This window comes from Budorcas taxicolor, chromosome 13 (assembly GCF_023091745.1).
Source record: "Budorcas taxicolor isolate Tak-1 chromosome 13, Takin1.1, whole genome shotgun sequence".
NCBI classification, from domain to species: Eukaryota; Metazoa; Chordata; class Mammalia; order Artiodactyla; family Bovidae; genus Budorcas; species Budorcas taxicolor.
The window spans coordinates 57159975-57177361 of NC_068922.1; the positions used below are offsets into that span (position 1 = coordinate 57159975).

A 17387-nucleotide genomic window follows, 5' to 3' on the forward strand; every position below is an offset into this window, starting at 1 on the left:
TAAAAGCACATTAAAGCCAATAAGGTTTTTTATCATTTTTATGATTTTTTTACAATTCAAATAACATTTCAGCTAAACAAAACATTGCTAAATATTGATATTTAATAAATTACCTTGTATAATTTCTGAAAATTATACTTGTTCTGGAAAGTGTCAGAATAGCCTAATGATAAAAAGATTTCTAAACAAAATGTTATCCTAACTTTTTTTTATCCTAACTTTTTAAATTCTAATAATTGTATAAATTTTCATTTTCCAGTGTAGTTACTTTTAGTAAAGTAGCTGGTAGTTAATGGCTTTTACCTGTTAAGCATTTGAGAGGACTGGAATACTGGTGTTCGTGGGTTAGAATTAAGGCTCTCAGACTGTGTAGCATATTTTTTAATATTAAAGGTGGATCTTATATGAATTAAGAAACGTCCTGTTAATAAAAACTTCCTTTTAACTATGATGTTTTTCCTGATTATAATTTCTTTCTAATAACTGCAAGGAGTAAAAGAAGTGTTTTATCCTTGTAAGAATTCGCCTAATGCCACGTGCTGGAGCCGGCTCAGGGCCCAAGGTTTAGATTCTAGGTTGGTCGGCCCTCCCTTCCTCCGATGTCCGGTCTGCTTCCCCGGCCGGACTCTGCTGCCCGGTCTGGTTACCCACCCTGGGCCAGCCTGAAACCCCAGAACTGTCGAGGGTCGGCTCGCCATGGTTAACTGTTAACTTGGGACGGTCGTGCTGGCGCGTCGTCAAGGTCCGGACCCGGCTGTCGGGTCCAGGGGTGGGAAAGGGGTGGCGCGCGCAGAACACCGGCCTCAACGCGGTTCAGAGTCCCGCGCTCCCGGAGCCACGCGGTCACGCCTCCCCTCTAGCCCCGCCAAGGCTACTACGGAAACCCGCGGGGCACACCTGCACTGGCAACCGCAGCATGGGTCGCGCGCCCCTATTGGCTCACGGCGCTGGGAGCGTTCTGCGACGAGGCGGTGAGGCCGTCCGGGAAGGCGGGGCGGGACAGGAGGAGGCGGGACTGGCAGGCTCGGAGTCCCGCCCCTTCCGCTTCTCAGACCTGACCTTCCGGCAGTCGGGCCGCGCGCTGAGCCGACGTTGATAGGTCTTCGCGATTCGGCCCGACGCGGCCCCTCTCGCTACATCATGGTGGCGTACTGGCGACAGGCTGGACTCAGGTAGGCCCAGGCCTCGGGAAGGGCGGACCTCTGGGGCACGGGGAGGTACAGGGCGGCCCGGGGTCGGAGGTCACGCCGGGCACTTCGCGGATGGGGGTCGGCCCGGCGAGTGAGGTCCCAAGATGGCGGCCTGCGGACGCTGAGCCAGGGTCACGGCCGCCGGGGCCCAAGCACCTGCCGGCACTTGCCGAGTGTTGCCGAGCACCTGCGTGCCCCCAGGAGCGCCCTCGACAAGTGCCATGTCTTCTCAAGGACGGCGCTTCTCACCCGCGCGGCCTTTGGCCTTTGAATTGGACTCAGTTGAGGTTCTGGAAGTAAAGAGCTCGAGAGAGCAGAGGGGTTCTCTGGGTGTAACCACGGTCACCGTAGCTGGCGTTTCTTCCTAGAATCATTAAAAATTAACTCCTGTTGTCAGGTTTATCGGTAAAACGGGTGAAAGCCCTTGATAAGGTGTAAAGAGCTCTGCCACAGGTGAGGGGTGGCTCCTGGGAAGCCAGAATATGGAACACACTGGAGGCCATGGTTTCTGATGAGAGGGAGAAACCATGGATCTAGGTGTCACACCTGGTTTCTTTGCCCGTACACCCGATTGAGCTGCTCACCTGGCTCAGGTTAACACAGTTTGTTACTTGACTAGACTAAGTAGCACCTCCTAATGGTGACCTGTGGGTATGTGACTGGGCAACCCAAGAGTTTCCTGATTTTCAAGGTCGAGGCAGAGTTCTGTAAGATTGAAGGTATAATGGTCCCCCTCAGAGGCAGCACCTACCACGAAATAGGTGGGGCAGACCTGCTCATCTCACTTGGTCTTTCATCCTCCCAGCCACCAGTGGGACAAATACTGTATCCTTCTGCTTTGTCCTGTTGTTTTTACAGGTGAGCAAATTAGACAAAAAGATGCAAAGATCACCAATTCCTAGGAGTGGAAGCAAGAATCTGAACTCCTATCTCTGGTCCCCCCAAAAACAAACCTGAAAACATGAGAAAATAGTCAGCAGCAAACTCCCCTTCCTGTTTTCAAAGAGTGTTAAAAGTGAGCTTACATCTCCTGGAAAATAAGGTGTTGATGGAAGTCCCATGTAGCAAACAGGAAGCAGGCTGTGAGATACTTTGCTTGAATTGATGATGTTCTCCAAGGGCCTCTCAGTTTAACTTAGAAACTGATTGGAAAGTTATTTTCAATGGCAGACCTGTGAATCAGAATCCAGTATTCTGAGGAAAACCTTTAAATAATCAGAAGTAGAGCTCTTTTCATTTAAAGTAGGTGTGTTTTTTTCCACTTTTAATTATGTATGCCTTATCTTATAAAAATAACAAAAGACAAAATGTTGAATCAAATGGGAAAAAGTACAGTCATGTTATACCCTCTGTTAACAATTTAGGGCTGTGCTGTGGGTTTTTCCCTCTAATAAATCTATGCATCTTTAGTTCAAATTAATATGTAGTGAAGAGAAAACAGTGCAAAGAAAAATAAATCTTCCATTCTAATACCAGTGAAGGCTTTGATACATTTCTTTCTGGTCTTATTTTTCTTTGTGTATATTCCTTTTGCATCAGTCATTTATTTTAAAGTTCAGTTCTACAATAATGTACAACAAAACCGAAAGTATAGGCAGGAAAACAAAAGCACAGTCACACAACCAGTCTAGCTGGATCATTGATTATTAGCTTTCTTGCTCTCTCATTTCCTCCCAGCTACATCCGATACTCCCAGATCTGTGCAAAAGCAGTCAGAGATGCACTGAAGACCGAATTCAAAGCAAACGCCATGAAGACTTCTGGCAGCAGCATAAAAATTGTGAAAGTGAAAAAGGAATAATCTGTAAGTTACTGATAACATTTAGAAAAAGTTGCACCATAAGTTTTTAGAAAGCTTTTAAAAAGCAAATTTCAGCTTTCTGAAATAACTGTCCATGTTTGGTCAGTTGCTACATTTAGAGTTAGTGGGATGATAATTTGAGGCATACAGGTTGTAGAAGTCCCATGGCTTAATCAAAGAATGTCATTGGGAGGCCCTGACAAGCAGAAGTAATTGCCACGTTGATTTTCAGTTCATTTAGCGAAGCTTAGGTAAAGAGCCATCGGCCATCTTATTTTAATTAAACCTGTTTCATTTGTCTACACAAAATCAAATAATTCGGAGGATAAACTCCCAACTTTTATAATTGTTTTTGGAGTTATGTAACTACTTCAGAAGCTTGAAAAATTACACTTCTTTGAGAGTTTATTTTCCCCACATCTGCTAGTGTTCTCAAGCATAAGGGCTGCCAGTACAGGCAAGGGTCCTGATTTCTTACCAAGCATTAAAATCATCAAGACCCTGCAGTGAATACTGTTTTGCTAAATTTATTATGCTTTCAGAGTTTGGTTCATTTCACCTCTGATGTTGGCATTGCAAAGTAAGACAGTTTCATACAGTTGATAAGTTCAAACTACTAAAGTGATTTGATCTCTAAACCACTTTCTTGACATTATTATTTCAAAGATAAAGTGAGGCAAATTACCAGAGGGATGTTTTTCAGATTTAATTTTCTTGTTTTGCTTTAAAAAAAAAAGCTTCAGATCCGCAGTAGCCAGGAAATGTAATAAATATTAATCCTTTGGCAGCTTGTGGTTATGAGCAATTTTACTTATTGGAACTGTCTCCCCCAAGCATTCTTTGTTTTCATTTTAAATTAGTAAATATTTTATTACAAGTCTGGAGATGCAGTGTTTTGAATTGAGCCCTGTTTCTGTTGGGACTCTCTGTCTAATCTCATCATTCTGAGGAATGAGAGCTTTAGGTTGGGTTGTTTTTGTTTTAACAGTGAGCTAACTGAGAAAAATCACCCACCTCTGCCTGCAGCATGGCCGATCCAAACCCTGCATCGAATGCCCTCAACCTTGCGATGTCCTTGGGGCCAGGAAGTAGGGTTTGGCTCCAGTAAACAGCACAGTGATCATTGTCTATACCTCATACAGGGAATGAGCCCCCACTGCCTCAACGTCTTCTAAAGGCAGAGTGTTTCTTAACTGTGGGGAGAGTGTTTGCCTTTACTTAGCAGGGAAGTGCCTCTTTGGCTAGGCCTCTCACGTGAACCCACACTTTTTACATCTTAGAGCCAAGGTTTATCACCAGCCAAGTGAACTGAAGCTGCAATCGTATTGTACAGCTCACTGTAAGGAAGTTATTTCCCCTATTTGTGTTGGATTTTTAAGAAAACATAAAAGGACCAACAACTTGGATTTTCTCTTTTCCTTCTAGACCCTGAGTACAGCCTGAATGCTGCATGTTCAAGGTGAAGCTGTGGGCACATATTATAGCAGATTGGAAACCATCTCCCTTCATGGAAAAAAAACAATACCTGTCTTGTTTATAGATTGGCAATGCCAGTAAATTAAAGTACAGTTCCCTCTAGCTGTTGGCTTTTGATTTCTGTCAGACTTCTTTATGGGAGCCATCTGCACAGCTAAGGAATATGATAAAGGGAGAACAGGGACTTCTTGTCCATCCAGTGGTTAGCACTCCGAGCTGCAGGGGGCATGGGTTCGATCCCTGGTTGGGGAACAAAGATCCCACAGCCGCCAAAAAAAAAACCCAAAAAGTTAAAGGAAGAAGAGATGTCATATCTAGTGACCAAAGGGATCCAGGAGACATTTTGAAAATGTCTCAAAATAGTGCTCTTTTTCATGACATTAATTGACAGAATTGGGCTCTGTCATCAAAGCTGTCTTACTCCTTTTCTTCAAATTGCAGACATCATGTCAGAGCTAGTGGCCAGGGGTGGGGGAGGGGAGGTGGGTTGTCTGCTGGGCTCATCCTCCTTTGCAGGCACCCGTCGTATCCACGTGATGCCACTTAGCCAGTAGGCTAAGTGAGAATGATTATTAAAAGCATAGATTAGAAGACAAAATACTAAATCATAGTATTCATTTCTTATCATGCACTTCAAACCTATAGAGAAGTACTTTTAATGTTGAAATTATCAAGCACAAAATACCTTTCACTTTGTCTTATAAATGAACTTTTATATTCTGGGAGTGTTTCTCATAGGAAACTAGACAAAACCACTCATTAACTTGCTTATGGAGTTGATGGCTGAGCTGACATGAAAATCTAAGGCTCTGGACTGCAGGTCTCTGGCGTGATCATGACATCCGTCCACTGTTTTTTTGGGGGTATTTCATTTACCCTTTAAATACTTAAGAATTGTGGCAAGTGCAGTGTTTCTCTTTCTTTGAAACTTGAAAGCACTTGGCTAAGTAAGATCCCACTTGCTAAGTGAGAACTGCTTGATTGTTAACCACTTCTGGAGGATGGAGAAATACAGCTGGACAGGAAATTTTGAAACACTTCAGCTTTTGCCCCAGGAATGGCTCTCACCTTGGTACTTAAGCTCACTATATAATTTATCAGGGCCGCTCAGCCACGCTGAGGACGAGCCCAAGAGAATGCTTTTGTTCTTGGCTTCTGGAGAGGACTTCCTGCCCCAGACTCTTGACCTGTATGTAAGTTTTATCTCGTTCTCGGCACAGGGCACACAAAGAGGAGCGGGGGTGCTGAACAGAAGCAGCTTAGGAGCCCCTTGAGCCCTGTGCCTGAGGCTTTTGTCCTGAGCTTTTGAAGTCAGGGCCCCTCAGTTGTCATGCTTCAGTCCCCACAATTAAGGTACCAGGAGGCATCTTTCATTACTGGGACAGAAACAAATGACTCACAAGGCCATGGGGCCTCTGATACCAGACGAATAAAGTAACTGATAGGCAAAGGGCTGAATCATTTCCAGCCAAGTTAATTAGAGATAAGTCATCTTATTCAGGAGGCAGATGGAATAATTAGAGTGGAGACTTAGGGACAGGCCTTGTGATAAGGAAAGGATTAAAGTTAACTGAGTAAAGGATAGATTCACTGCTCAGTAGAGATTCTGTGCAGTTCTTTCTCCATGATTAAAACAATCCTGAACTGTTACCACGAGGCCTTGGGTCACGCCCCACTGGGTAGCTGGCAGGACCACTGTGTCCAGAATACCAGGGGGCCTGCTCAGATCAAGTTGTTATTTCACTAACCACCTGCGTGACTTGTGAGGGATTCAGTCTCCTCATTCAAACAAGGTTCTTGTGTGTGAAGTGAAGGAATCAAACACGCTCTAAAATCCTGAGTCTACCATCTCAGTCTCAAGACAGACCAATGTTGCTATAACCACTGTACAGCTAAAGGAAGAGGCCCTTCAAAATTGGGACAGATTTCTTTTGGTTTTAGTGTGTGTTGCTTTTTTTTTTTAATCTATATCTACTTAGCTCAGCTGATAAAGAATCTGCCTGCAATGCAGGAGTGAAAGTGAAAAGTCACTCAGTCGTGTCCAACTCTGCAACCCTGTGGACTCTAGCCCACCAGCCTTCTCCATCCATGGGATTCTCCAGGCAAGAATACTGGAGTGGGTTGCCATTTCCTTCAGGGGATCTTCCCGACCCAGGGATTGAACCCAGGTCTCCGGCGTTGCAGGCAGATGCTTTAACCTCTGAGCCACCAGGGAAGCCAATGCAGGAGACCCCGGTTCAATTCCTGGGATGAGAAGATCCCCTGGAGAACAGATAGGCTACTGCACTGCAGTATTCTTAGACTTCCCTGGTGGCTCAGCTGGTAAAGGATCTGCCTGCAATACGAGAGACCTGGGCTTGATCCCTGGGTTGGGAAGATCCCCTGGAGAAGGGAACAGCTACCCACTCCAGTATTCTGGCCTGGAGAATTCCATAGACATGGGGTCACAAAGAGTCAGAAGTGAAAGTGAGCAATTTTCACCATACAAAAGATTAGGATAGTGGGATGCATTTTGAAATATTTTTAACTACTCAACATGAAGTCTGGGCAGTTAGGCTCCAAGAAAAGGAATTTATTTAGTCTGAAATAAAGCAATTTAGCCATCTAAAATTGAATTTCTTTGTACTTTAATGATTACTATTGAGCAAACAAAAATCTTTATAGTAATATAAATCAGCAGGGTTTTTGTTTTTTGTGTTTTTTTTTTTACTTTAGACCTGTATCCTTTCCTGCATCTATTGAATTGCCTTTTTAGATTTCAGAAAGTGAAAAAAGTGCCAGAGGAAGCATGTGTATAAATTCTTATGTAATCACAGGTTATAAGTCTTTTTAGCATCTAAAGAAGTTATGAACTCAAACTAAGTAATTCAGGGGCAGTTTCTTATTAAATCTGCTTTTGGTTTTGGTGCTTTTTGAACCACAAGTAGAAAGTGTTTAAAACTTTATTTTTTTTTAATTCTGTAGATAAAAGGCATGTCACGATACAAACATCGAGAGAATTTTTCTCTTGGTGCATATTTTGGTTATTTCCTCGTGTTATGCATGTGAAGAGAGTGAAGTTTCTCAGAATGAGCTACTATCACCCATCCACTGGCTTCCCTATTACTGCAGGTTACAAAGCAAATAGGAGATGAAAACCCAGTTGCCTGCAAGTAAATAGTTCCTCCCATCACTGGCTGCCCATGGATCCAATTGGATAACTCCGTGGTAATTCTAGAAAGCCATTAAAACCCTTCGGGCGCTGGATGGGATGGCAGTGCAATATGTCAGAAATAGGTAAACTGTAATTAAGAAGTTATGGATGATTTGATCACGCTCTTGTGTATTTGGTCCTGTTGTAATGTGAACAGATTAAAATCGTGTAATGGCTAAAGCTGTGTCATCATGCAAACATTTATGGCAACTTCTGCAAATTAATCTGAACTGTAAAAGTTCCCTAATGAGACAGTGTCCTCCATAACCTCTAAGGACACTACAGCCACCGCTGCTTAATTCCTCCATTCCAGTGGTCCCTGGGCATGCATGTGCCCTTTCTAAAGAGCAGAGTGCCTACAGAGCCCTTTCAGGAGGGTTTCTGCATTCAAATGAAAAGGGCATTTCAAAATAGCCTTTACGAGAAGAACCAAAGATGATGAATGAATTCCCAGAATCAAACATTAATAAGAAACTTTAAAGTATCTACATATATGTTAAGAGCTAGTTATACAGGGCACTTCCCTGGTGGACCAGTGGTTAAGACTCTGAGCTCTCAGTGCAAGGCATGCAGCTTCAGTTCCTGGACTGGGAACTAAAGAGCCCACATGCTGCACAGCACAGCCAATTTAAAAACATTTTTAAAAGGTGGCTATTCAGACATAAAGATCAGAAGACTGGAGTTGTCATTTTGTGGGGCTTTTTGCCTGGGTATTTTTTGGGGAAGGACTGCCACTTTCCTCTCCTCCCTTGTCCCTTTTGTAGTTGGTACGCTGAAGTGTACACACGATCTCCACAATTTACTAGTGGTCACTGACTCCCGTTTTCCTCTGTGTGGCTCCCAAACACCAAGCAGTCACCTGACTTTCCTGGAGGTCAGCAGGTGTGAACAAGTGGGCAGCAGGCCATGCATTAAGAGAACCTACAGTGAGAGCCTTAACAGTCCTGAGATGCCAACAAGTACAGATCCCCAGGCACTTACCAGGGTAGCTAATGCCTATACAACTTAACCTCACCTGCAGGGGTTCCCCCACCCCATCCACGCAGTCCATCTCCACACACAGCAAGTAGCCAAATCAGATCTTTAAACAAAGGGAGCACTTTACAGTTAATTCACCTGCCTATTAAAAAGAATAAAACCAAGCTTGTGCACAGAATACCACACTCAAGACCCTAGTGCCCGTCAGTACTTCCCCGCCCCCCGCCCCCTGAAGTCCCCCATCAAAGCTAAGGCTGAGTGGCTGCAGGTGGGTCTCTGTGTTGCAGTACAGAACCGGCCTGCCATCCCGGGGAGGGTGACTTGCTCATCCTAATAGTGCTCCGGCCGAGCCAGCCTCAGGCAGGGACTCTGGCAGTTAATGTTCCTTATCTGCTGGTTCCACTTCTGTTTCTGCCCCCACCTCCTCCTTCTCTTCCACATCCGCTCTGGCATCTTGAAACTGTTGGTATTCAGACACCAAATCCTGGATGTCACTCTCAGCTTCAGCAAACTCGTTGATGTCCATCCCCTCACCGGTGTACCAGTGCACGAAGGCCTTCCTCTTGAACATGGCCGAGAAATGCTCGGAAATCCTGCCGAACAGCTCCTGGATGGCTGTGTTGTTGCCGATGAAGGTGGCCGCCATGCTCAGCCCCCGGGGTGGGATGTCGCACACGGCCACCTTGACGTTGTTGGGGATCCACTCCACGAAGCAGCTGCTGTTCCTGGTCTGCACGTTGAGCAGCTGCTCATCCACCTCCTTCGTGGACATCCGGCCCCGGAAGATGCAGGCCACGGTGAGGTAGCGGCCGCGGCGGGGGTCGCAGGCGGCCATGGTGTTGCGGGCGTCAAACATCTGCTGGGTGAGCTCGGCCACGGTCAGCGCTCGATACTGCTGGCTGCCCTGGGCCGTGAGCGGTGCAAAGCCGGGCATGAAAAAGTGCAGGCGCGGGAAGGGCACCATGTTCACGGCCAGCTTGCGCAGGTCAGCGTTGAGCTGGCCCGGGAAGCGCAGAGAGGTAGTGATGCCGCTCATGGTGAGGGACACCAGGTGGTTGAGGTCCCCATAGGTGGGAGTGCTGAGCCGCAGCGTGCGGAAGCAGATGTCATAGAGCGCCTCGTTGTCGATGCAGAAGCAGGCATCGGAGTTGAGCACAAGCTGGTGCAGCGCCAGCACGGCATTGTAGGGCTCCACCACAGTGTCTGACACCTTTGGTGAGGGCATCACGCTGAACGAGTTCAGGATGCGGTCAGGGTACTCCTCGCGGATCTTGCCCAGCAGCAGAGTGCCCATCCCCGACCCCGTGCCCCCGCCCAGCGAATGCACTAGTTGGAAGCCCTGCAGGCAGTCGCAGCCCTCGGCCTCGGCACGCACCACGTCCAGCACGCTGTCCACCAGCTCGGCGCCCTCCGTGTAGTAGCCCTTCGCCCAGTTGTTACCGGCCCCAGAGTTACCTGTGGACACAGGGGACTGGGTCACAGCCCTTCCCCCCCCCACCCCCCCAGGATCGGGCGTGGGGGCTGGGGAGGATGCTCACCTCCAGGAGGCGCTCTTGCTCTCTCCCCAGTGGAACCTTCCAGAAAAACCTACCGTGGACAAAGCTGTCCGGTTGGAAGAGGGCCCCCACTCGGCTGGATCGGATGCTGTCCATGGTCCCGGGTTCCAGATCCACCAAGACTGCTCGGGGCACGTATTTCTTACCTGCATAGAAAGATATGAAGTTAGCAAACTTCTAACTTGTTTTTCTGAAGGTTCATGTTTCATCAAATTACAACCTGAGTGAGGGGGAAAGTCCTTCCAGAAAGTGTCTTGGGTAGAAAGACTGGCCATGATAGCTTGGACCCCAACAACAGTCATAGAAATCTGTAAAAAGCTTCAGAAATCACTTCTTCCGCCATTGTCCATTTTGTTTGTTCTCTTGCCAGTGATGAGGATTTTGTTGGAACTGACTCTACTTTTTATTTAAAAACCAGAAAGGGAAGGTTCCCTGGCTGTGCAGTGGTTAGGACTCTGCAGTCTCACTGCCCAGGGCCCAGGTTCAATCCCTGGACCAGGAACTGAGATCCCACAAGCCACATAGCATGGCCAAAAAAAAAAAAAAAAAAAATTAATAAAATAGTTAATTAAAAAATAAAAACCAGAAGAGGAAGATAAGGGAAAAAATAAAATAATAAAAACCAGAAAGGAAGGTCAGGGTCTAAACAGTCTGTGTTGGCAGCATGGCCCTCCAGTGACCAGAGACAGCCTTGCCAGGGCTATCCTCTGTAGCTCTCAGAACATCACCTGCCTGTCCCTCTGGTCTCACAGGCCCTCCTGTTTGTGCTGTGTCCCCGGGGCTGGTGACCGAGGCCAACAGCGCAGTGTCTTACCATGGGCCTCATTGTAGTACACGCTGATCCTCTCCAGCTGCAGAGCGCTGTCCCCGCAGTAGCTCCCGGCCCAGTCTATCCCATGCTCCTCTCCAATCACCTCCCAGAACTGAAAGCAGAAGGAGAGAAGGTCAGTGTCCAGAGGGATCCTGCTGAAGGCCAGGTTGGAGCCGGCAGATTGAGCAGAAAGACAGGAAGCAAGGGCTCTGGGTCTGCTTTCCTCCCTGAGATTTATCTTTGGGGCCCTTTTCCCAGCTGCCCACCCCTTCCTAAATTTATGCTTTGTCCCTGCTGCTAGCCATGAAGATGAAGACTGCGTTTTATATCCACCGAACTGCTTCAATACAATGTCAACACATAAAATGTCAAATTGGATTTTGTTATTATGAAATTCAGGCCCTCATGTACATTAATGCTGTTCTTTTAGAATTTCACATCAGACAGTGTATCTCTAGTTCGGCCTTACAATGCATCCAGCTAGCAGAGTATAGATCCCATTAAGTGAAAATAAACTGAATTCTTATCTGACTACATGATAACATCTCATTTCACTTTGCGGATTTATTTTCATGCAGTTTTTCCCAAAAGCCCATCAAGAGGACACCTATGCATGATTTTAAACAGTGCGCATTTTGGATGATCAGATATGAGCTCAATTCAAAATTATGCATAGCCATTTTCTGGTAACTATTTGAAACATATTATACCTTCAGTCACATACACATATTATTCATATAGATATGTGCCAGGCTTTTATGGATACAGTTACTGAAATGGCCCCTTTTCATTACCCTGGAGAAGCATGAATATACATGAAAATGTATTCATTTATGTTCAATCCCCAAGGCTGTTTTTTCAACCACATTTGTGAATGATAGCTCTGCTTCGGCCTTGATCTTATTAATATAAGACTCTGTTTTATAGTAAATTATCAGCAGAGAAAAAAGAGTTGTCTGAAACCACAAATTAAATGTCTCGAGTATACTTATGGATGACTCACATTGCTGTATGGCAGAAACCAACACAACACTGTAAAGCAATTACCCTCCAATTAAAAGTTTTTTAAATACCAAAAAATAAAATAAAATCAGGAGTGAGACTAACAAAAAAATATGTCCTAAAAGTTCTCATGGCCCCAGATAATAAGTTTTTGCTGGGTCTTTAACCATTAGGCAGCACATTTCTGGACCCAGAGCTGAGACTCTGCCTAGACCCTGCTCTCTCTGCCTGGGTCCTATCTTCATCTTATCTTCCAACTTCAGAGCAGTAGGGGCCCATGCCTCCCTTCTCTCTGTGTTTTAATTTTGAACGTCTTATCACTCCAGCAAGGAAGGATGACATCTTCCTTGTAAGCGGTCATTTTCTTTGCCCCGGGTTTTAAACACCTGTATTAAAAGACTTTCATTTTTCCCATAGCTGCATTAGTTACAGTAGCCAAAATTTGGAAACAATCCAGATGCCCATGGACAGATGACTGAATAAACAAACGTGATCTATCTATACAGATGGATTGTTATTCAGCCTTAAAAAGGAAGGAAATTCTGACATGTGCTACAACAGGGAGGGACCCCAAGGACACTATGCTAAGTGAAACAGGCCACTCACAAAAGGCCAAATAGTGTTATATGTTCATGAAATTCATAGAGACAGAAAGTAGAATAGCGTGCCAGGAGCAAGGGAGAGGAATGGGGAGGCCTTGTTTAATGGTGTGCACCATGTTTCAGTTGCAAGAAAAAAGCATTTTAAATTCAGTTTTTCAAGAAAAACATTTTGGAGATTGGAGGCATGACAGTGTGAATGTACTTAACACTACTGAAGTAGATACTTAAACATGGTTACAGATGGTAAATTTTATATCATCTTATCACATATAAACTTTCAAGTTGTAATGCAATAAAGTTTTTAATGCAATTCATACTAGTAGAAGTAATTTCAAAATAGTAAAGAGAATAATCAGACAGCTGTTTCATAGTAGAACTGATCACTTTAAAATTAGAGTTAACAGGGCTGCCCTGGCGGTCCAGTGGTTAAGAATCCACCTTGCAATGCAAGGAACACTGACTCGATCCCTAGTCTGGGAGGATCCCACATACCATGGAGCAACTAAGCCTGTGAGCCACAACTACTGAAGCCCAGGCTCCCAAGAGCCCATCCTCTGAAACAAGAGAAGCCACTGCAATGAGAAGCTTCCCCCCGTCCAGCCCGACTGCAATGAAGAATAGCCACTACTGGACACAACTAGAGAAAACCATGTGCAGCAGCAAAGACCCACCACAGCCAAAAATAAATACATCTTTAAAAAAATAAATTTAAAAAAACTTAGACTTGGAGGTATTGGGCTCTGGTATCTGTTTTTTAGCATTGGTCAATAGAACCAAGTACTTTTTAGAAAAATGTGATGGAGGAGGAGAAAAACTTATTTATATCACAAAGGATATATTTTAATTATTTCTGCTGCTGAACTCCCAAAATTTTAGGTTTACCACTTTGATTTTTGGTTGCATTCAAAATAAAATAGTTGTTGATCTTTTTTAACTGGAACATAAATACAGGAGGGGAGGGAAAGCTATCTTAGTGATACAGTGGAAAAATTTTCCCAAGAAATTTTGGAAAACTATTTTGAGACAAAATTACTGGTTTTAGATATGAATGCGGAGGTGATCAAAGTAAAAATGATTGACAGGTGTTTTATACACACAGAACTGTCCACAGAATTAACAGGAGTTAGATTTACCCTTTAAGCCTTTTCCTATGCCCTCGGTCTCTTTAACTACTACAGGTGTCATTTGACATCAGTAAGTCAGACACTGGGCAAGTGCATGGATCTGCTGGGCCCAGGTCCTCCCTGCTACCTTAAGGGCTTTTCTGAGCTGGCTATGCTGTGGATCATGGACAGGCCAACACTAGCAACTGGACATTCCTTACCTTGGCTCCAATCTGGTTGCCACACTGGCCAATCTGGATGTGTACGATCTCACGCATCCTTGCTTGGTGCCCAAGGATCAGACCTGCTGGAACGAGTCCCCAGTCTGGGAGAGCTGCTGGTAACTGCCACAAGCCTTACACAACTCTGGTCATCGCAGTGACAAGACCCACTGACCAGGCTGCCTCCCGCAGTGACCCACGGGTGTGTCCAGCCTGGAGGCCCAGCCCCTGCCCCTCTCTGCTCTGTCATCCTTGTAAAGGGGGAGTTCTTCCTCTCCCAACACAGAATATTGCCCGATCATTTCCTAGAGTTCAAGACCAAAGGCTGCTGTTGTGTGTGGTGCCTATAAGACTGGCAATAGGCCTCGGCATTGCATGGTAGACTCTCGGCACCAGCACTGGCTCTGGGCCCCCAGTTGGTCAGACTCCTAGCTCACTGGGGCGACCAGGACCACCTCCAGAGACCTTTCCCACCCAAGCCAGTTGTATTATTAGAAATCCTTTTGTCTAAATGCATCGCATGACAGATGAATCCACAAATTCCAGAGTATGAAGTGGCTTCACTACAGCCATGCATACAACCAATTAGACATCGCCCCACCCTCCCTCTAGAACTTGCCATGGCTCCCTCGTCTTCAGCTGTGCTTTGTCTAAAAGCCACTGATGGCACTGAGGTGGAACATGGATGGACAGTTCTTATTTTTATGTTGCATATTCAATGTTAATAGAAAAAAAAAAAAACTTGCTAAGTCCTTCAGTCGTGTCCAATTCTTTGCAACCCTATGGACTGTAGCCCACCAGGATCCTCTGTCCATGAGGATTCTCCAGGCAAGAATACTGGAGTGGGTTGCCATGCCCTTCTCCAGGGGATTTTCCCGACCCAGGAATCGAACCTAGTCTCTTATGTCCCCAGAGGTTCTTTGCCACTAGTGCCACGTGGGAAGCCCAATAGTAAAATGATAATAAGAGAAAGTCTGCTTTTTCAACTTGGCCAAATTTGTATGGGTGACATGTTCTTGGGAGTTTGGGAAATTAGAGTGGAGACGTAAGATCTAAACTCTCCGGCTTGCCATCAAGGCCTTTGCTAACCTGGCTCCAGGCTTCCATCTCAGCACCCCCTCCAGACTTTGGTCCTGCGTGGTCAGGGTTCTGGAATATTCCCTCCTCCACACTGGGCCGTGGGGTTTTCAGCCCACAACTGCTCTCTCCCAGTACATTGTTCATACTGGCGGTCACTCGCCCTCCCTGACATGACAAGGCCCCTTTTAACATAAAAGCCTGTGACTGCCCCACCCACCTTTTTGCCCCGGACACAGCCTGGCGCCCCTTTGCACCAGCACCCCTCCCCCAACTCTGCTCTGTTGCCCCTTTGCTCTTGGCATGGGGGTCTCACTGACTTTGGTTCCTTTACCAAACGATGAAGTCCCTCAGACCCAGAATCCCAGCCACATTTCCCTGACACCCAGTGAGGGCCAGCCACACAGGAGATGCTCTGCCCCGCGCTCCCAGCAAACCAGGCTCACCACCAGCCCCCTGCCCATCACCTCTCACCCTGCAAGCCCCAGCCTGACCATCAGCTCCTAAACTGTGCCTTCCTACAGGCCTGGGGAGACCCCGATGTGAGGTCAGTGACATGAGCAGGGAAGTTATCCCCAATGGACTTTCTGGGGAAAATAGTCTCCAGTCCTCCCAGGAGTTCAACCACAGAGCCAAGAGCTGAGGTGAACACTGGAAGGGAAACCCACAGGTGGGGAAGAAGGACTTCATCGCATGGTGCTGGCCGCAGGCCCACTCCTGTCTGTTGTCCGGTGATCTCACCCGTCACGTGCAGACTAACAGCTCCGTGACCCTCGGTTAGGTCCTGGACTAGGGAAGAGTTGCTGTAAGGACACGAAGGAGACAACTGTGGACGATTGAGCACAGACTGTGTGGACAGGATAATAACATTGCAGCCACCTTCTATTTCCTGAACTTGATCTTGGCCTGGGGACTACGTGCACGTAAGCCCTTATTTTCAGGAGACACTTTGAGGTATTCAAGATCACCACGCAACTTTCTCTGAAACAGCAGGGCAACGATGACTGAGTGACACATGGAGAGGGAGGTTAAACAAATTGGGACGTGTTAAGAGTTGGTGAATCTTTCCAAACTTAGAAATGAGGACTCTTGCGACATGTCTCTTAGTTTGTAAAGTTCTTTCTGCTCCAAGTTGAATGACCACATCATTCACACCTGCGTCTGCTCCAAACTCGGCTGCCCCCAAGGTAAAGAGGAGACAGTGTAAATCTATGAAAAGAAATATGCATGTGCTTAGCAGTATTTTTCACAAAGCAAAAAATATACAGCAGGTAGGGATAAATTCAGAAGTTGACTTTTCCTGTTTTTTTTGGCTGTGCTTTGTCTTAGTTGAAGCATGTGAGATCTATTTCCCCGAGCAGAGAGTGAACTCAGGTCCCCTGCATTGGGAGAGTGGAGTCTTAGCCACTGGACCACCAGGAAAGTCCCAGGGGGTTGGGATTAACAGATAAACACTACTATATATAAAATAAATAACCAACAAGGACCTACTGCACAGCACAGGGAACTCTACTCAATAGTTTGTAAAAAACTTTACAGGAAAATAATCTGAAAAAGAATAGATATTTATTAAAAAAAAAAAAAAAAGAATCACTGTGCTAAACACCTGAAACTAACACAATATAGTTAAATATATATTATGAAATACACACACCCACACACAGAATGAGACTTTCAGCACCCACAGATGTCACCCCACTTGCTTTTACTCCTTTCTCTTCCCTTGGTGCCCCCACCTGCCCTCCCCGCTCTCCCCCGGCCTGGCAGGCCCCTGCGTCTCTGAGGCCAGAGCAGGAGACAGACCCTGGGGGGTCAGGGACACCCCCCTCCTCCGGTGGCCCCAGAGCTTTGGTGGCACTTTCCAATGCTCAGCCTTGTTTGCTCATCACTTATATTCCTGCCTTATCTCCCCAACAGCCTGAGACTTGCTGCATCGCTTCACCTTCGAGTCCCCAAAGTGCCTCAGTCAATGTTTGCTGAGTGCAGACCAACAGCTGGGCGAGGGTGAGCAGCCCCACGCAGAAAGGCAAGCTTCCCCAGAGCCAATAATGTGTTTACTCAGGAGTGTGTCCTAACGGGCGGGGTGGGACTCTCCTCCTTCCCTAGGAAGTGGTCCAGGTTGACTGTTTGAACGGTTCCAGGGAACAGGGATGGTACGTCGAGTCAGCACAGACCTACTTTGGAAAGTTACAGGGGGCACTGGGGGGCAGAGCTGCTGGGAGGGTCTGGCGGGTGTCCTCCACCTGTGTTTTCACTCCATGCCGGAGGAATGAAGTCCAGCAAGCTGGGCGCCCCCAGCCTCCACCCTGGAGCCACCCTCCTTGGGTCACCTGAGTTTGCCAGCATTTCAGATGAGCACTTAAAAAAGTTTTTCTGT

The 17387-nt window shown here is 46.3% G+C and overlaps 1 protein-coding gene across 1 annotated transcript; it reads right to left on the reverse strand.

Moving 5' to 3' along the window:
* Positions 1–9014: 9014 nt before the first annotated feature.
* Positions 9015–13990, reverse strand: TUBB1 (tubulin beta 1 class VI). Its single transcript, XM_052650974.1, has 4 exons — positions 13934–13990; positions 11009–11117; positions 10230–10340; positions 9015–10093 (listed from the first exon to the last, which is right to left on the reverse strand). The coding sequence occupies exons 1-4, from the start codon at positions 13988–13990 to the stop codon at positions 9015–9017; spliced, it is 1356 nt and encodes a 451-aa protein (XP_052506934.1).
* Positions 13991–17387: the final 3397 nt, after the last annotated feature.

Coding starts and splice junctions, on each gene's coding strand:
- TUBB1 (XM_052650974.1), bottom strand. CDS start 13,990: ATGCGTGAGATCGTACACATCCAGATTGGCCAGTGTGGCAACCAGATT. Junction 10,341..11,008: donor GTACTACAATGAGGCCCATG/GTAAGACACTGC, acceptor CTTTCTATGCAG/GTAAGAAATACGTGCCCCGA. Junction 10,094..10,229: donor ACCGGACAGCTTTGTCCACG/GTAGGTTTTTCT, acceptor CTGTGTCCACAG/GTAACTCTGGGGCCGGTAAC.